The sequence below is a fragment of the Lactuca serriola genome, chromosome 9, assembly GCF_051521515.1.
Source record: "Lactuca serriola cultivar US96UC23 chromosome 9, Lser_US96UC23_V15, whole genome shotgun sequence".
NCBI lineage: Eukaryota > Viridiplantae > Streptophyta > Magnoliopsida > Asterales > Asteraceae > Lactuca > Lactuca serriola.
The window spans coordinates 38,034,171-38,037,696 of record NC_136416.1 but is presented as its reverse complement, the minus strand read 5'-3'; the positions used below and the strand labels follow the sequence as shown (position 1 = coordinate 38,037,696).

Here is a 3,526-nt window from a genome sequence, read left to right as displayed (position 1 = left end):
AAGGGAGTGTGTGTTATGTATGTATACAACTAGTAATCAATTTCACTCTATATCAAGATGTCCTCTAGAGAGAGAAAGAGAGATGTATCCATTTATTTTTAATATTTATTAGATAATAAAAAAATAAAGAAGGGTATAATAGTCTATTCAATTAGTGAAGATATATTTTTCACATTAAAACATGATAATTTTTGTATTGAACTATATTATGCTTTAAAAAAAACATGGTTAAAAGAATCATCCATCCATAAAAAAAACTCTTGATTTTTTATATTCAATAAACTTGAAAATTTACTTTATTTTATCTAATAAATGAATTTAAATATAACTCTCCCTCATTTTTGTTCAAATTCTCCGTGCCGCTTCTGACCCCACTTTCTAATTTTAGCCGACAACAGGCGCAGAAGAACCCCCACCCTCTCTCTCTCTCTCGAGCACCAACAAACACACACCAAAATCACCCTGCTTTTCACACACTCACTTCAACTTTATCTTCTGCAATCCATACCTGTTGATAGCCTTTTGATTTTGACTACCATTATGATGTGATACCCAGGTTGTGTTAGGGTTTTTCCTGTTCAGAACCTGAGCTTGATTTCAGTTTAGGATGGGGAACTGTTGCAGATCTCCGGCGGCGGTGGCCAGGGAGGATGTCAAGTCATCTAACTACTCCGGACACGATCATAACAACAAGAAGGACAAGGCGAATGCGAAGAAGGCGCCGATCAATGTCTTGACTGATGTATCTAAAGAAAATATTGAAGAAAAATATATGGTGGATAGGGAACTTGGGCGCGGTGAATTCGGAGTTACTTACCTGTGTATAGATCGGAGTTCGAGGGAGTTGCTTGCTTGCAAGTCGATTTCGAAGAGGAAGCTACGGACGGCGGTGGATGTGGATGATGTGAGGAGGGAAGTAGCGATCATGAAGCACTTGCCGGATAATTCGAGTATTGTGACGTTTAGAGAGGCCTGTGAGGATGAGAATGCTGTGCATTTGGTGATGGAGTTGTGTGAGGGCGGGGAACTTTTTGATCGGATCGTTGCTCGGGGGCATTATACGGAGCGTGCGGCTGCTGCTGTTACCAGGACGATGGTGGAAGTTGTGCAGCTTTGTCATAAGCATGGAGTGATTCATAGAGACTTGAAACCGGAGAATTTTTTGTTTGCGAACAAGAAGGAGAATTCGCCTCTCAAAGCTATTGATTTCGGCCTATCTATCTTCTTTAAGCCAGGTAAGTTATCTTCAAGATTTTCCAGAAGCTGAGGGTTAAAGCTTATTGTTAGCCAAAGGGGGTGTTTGGATGTCCATTTGAAAGCCATTATTAGGTGATCTTGATATTCAAAACGAGATAATAACCTGTAACTGCTTTCTTCAGTCTTAACAATAGAGTATTTTTGGGGGATTTTGATGCTTTAAAGAGTTCATTCATAGGGGGTTTTCTTTCAGCCATTATTAAACTGATGATTCAAAACCGAAGTTTCTACCTCTAAATAATCATATAATTAAACCCCGTCTCAGCTGCAGTGAATTTTAGTTGCATTTGGAAGACAAGAAGATGAGTTTTAACTTTTAATCCACTTGATTTGTTTGCTGTGCTAATTTTAGCTTTTAGTCGTATATGCTTAAAGATACTTCTGTTTTAGAATACTTAATTTGGAGTTGGACACTACCAATTGAATTGGCTTCAAAAAAGTTATATATGTTTACTTGATACCATGTTGATCACTTATTAATATAGGTGAGAAGTTCTCTGAAATTGTTGGAAGCCCTTATTACATGGCTCCAGAGGTACTTAAGCGTAGCTATGGACCAGAGATTGATATATGGAGTGCAGGAGTCATTCTTTATATTCTATTATGTGGTGTTCCTCCATTCTGGGCAGGTAGTTACTTTCAAATCTTTTCTTATTAGGACCTTATACTTTGACAAATCCACCTTTTGTATTTAGATGACATTGCTATAGTTAATAGAAAGATGCTATTTGACTATTTGTTGCAGAATCTGAACAAGGGGTTGCACAGGCTATTCTTCGTGGGCTAATTGATTTCAAACGCGAACCATGGCCCAGTGTTTCAGAAGGTGCCAAGAGTCTTGTACGCCAAATGTTAGAACCAGATCCAAAGCTTCGCCTTACAGCTATGCAAGTACTTGGTATGTTCAATCATTTGCATCATTGAAAAGATTAAGATGAAAAGATCATAATCTTTAATCCATACATGATACATTTACTTACTCAATGTAACATTTTAATAATTGCATTGCAGAACATCCTTGGCTCCAAAATGCTAAAAAAGCTCCTAATGTTCCACTTGGTGATGTTGTCAAGTCAAGACTAAAACAGTTCTCATTAATGAATCGATTCAAGAGAAAGGCTCTTAGGGTAGTCTCTGTTACTTTGTTAATTGTTATAAAAAATAGTTACTTTGTTAATTGTTACTTTGTAACCTTCTTTGATGTTTAGGTTATTGCGGATTTCTTTTCCAATGAAGAACTTGAAGACATTAAGGACACGTTTAAAAAGATTGATACGGATGATGATGGTATTATTACAATTGAAGAATTAAAAACCGGATTACAAAAATTGAATACACAACTTGCTGAGTCGGAAGTACAACTGCTTATTGAAGCTGTAAGTCTAACTGCTTATTGAAGCTGCAATTTAGCCTTTATATAATGGAAGTTTTTTGTTGGTAACAGGTAGATTCAAATGGAAAAGGTAGTTTGGATTATGGGGAATTTGCTGCTGTTTCACTCCACCTTAAAAAAATGGCAAACGACGAACATCTTCACAAGGCTTTCTCATATTTTGACAAAGACAGTAATGGCTTCATAGAGCCAGATGAGCTTCGCGCTTCCTTAATGGAAGACGGAGACGACGACTGCTCAAATATCGCAAATGACATCTTCCAAGAAGTTGACACAGATAAGGTCTCTGTCTCTGTCACTGTCACTGTCTCTGTTACTGTTACTGTCACTGTCACTGTCGTTGTCAGTCTGTCAGTGTCATTGTAACTCAAATGAATTTAATGATGCAGGATGGAAAAATCAGCTACGAGGAGTTTGCGGCGATGATGAAAACAGGAACGGATTGGAGAAAAGCTTCTCGACATTATTCGAGGGGACGATTTAACAGCTTGAGTGTAAAGCTCATGAAAGATGGTTCTCTGAATTTGGGGAACACAGAGTAAGGATTGAATTTGTTTTGTAATTATATCTTGTTGGTAGCATATGGTTACACTAGTGTATGGTTTTGGAGAACTTTTGTGGATGGGTTAATAGATTCTTTCTTGAAAAAGAAATAGTGTTTTGAACTTGATGTAGGTGTTTGTGTTGATTGGTTTGTTTGTTTACTAAGCATTAACTGTCCTCCACACCAACTAATCTTACCGAAAAATAAAAATCTGAATCGAATTGGGAAAACCGGTTGTATGGTTTTGGTTTTTATACAGATGGAGACTTTAAAGCTCATGAAAGATGGTTCTCTTAATATATTTCTCTACTCCCCACTTCCTTTTGGCAACA

General features: G+C 37.3%; 1 protein-coding gene across 1 annotated transcript; it reads left to right on the top strand.

Annotated features, from left to right (window-relative positions):
* Positions 1-370: 370 nt before the first annotated feature.
* LOC145075027 (calcium-dependent protein kinase 13-like) lies at positions 371-3,317 on the top strand. Its single transcript, XM_079021320.1, has 7 exons — positions 371-1,235; positions 1,743-1,886; positions 2,003-2,155; positions 2,269-2,384; positions 2,466-2,633; positions 2,702-2,932; positions 3,040-3,317. Exons 1-7 carry the CDS (start codon positions 608-610, stop codon positions 3,190-3,192), a joined length of 1,593 nt encoding a protein of 530 aa, XP_078877446.1. The 5' UTR covers positions 371-607; the 3' UTR covers positions 3,193-3,317.
* The last annotated feature ends 209 nt before the right edge of the window (positions 3,318-3,526 follow it).

Bases quoted from the DNA above. Each gene is read 5' to 3' on its own strand.
- LOC145075027 (XM_079021320.1), top strand. From the start codon at position 608: ATGGGGAACTGTTGCAGATCTCCGGCGGCGGTGGCCAGGGAGGATGTC. The intron at 1,236-1,742 runs GTAAGTTATCTT...TTATTAATATAG, and splicing joins ATCTATCTTCTTTAAGCCAG to GTGAGAAGTTCTCTGAAATT. The intron at 1,887-2,002 runs GTAGTTACTTTC...TATTTGTTGCAG, and splicing joins TGTTCCTCCATTCTGGGCAG to AATCTGAACAAGGGGTTGCA.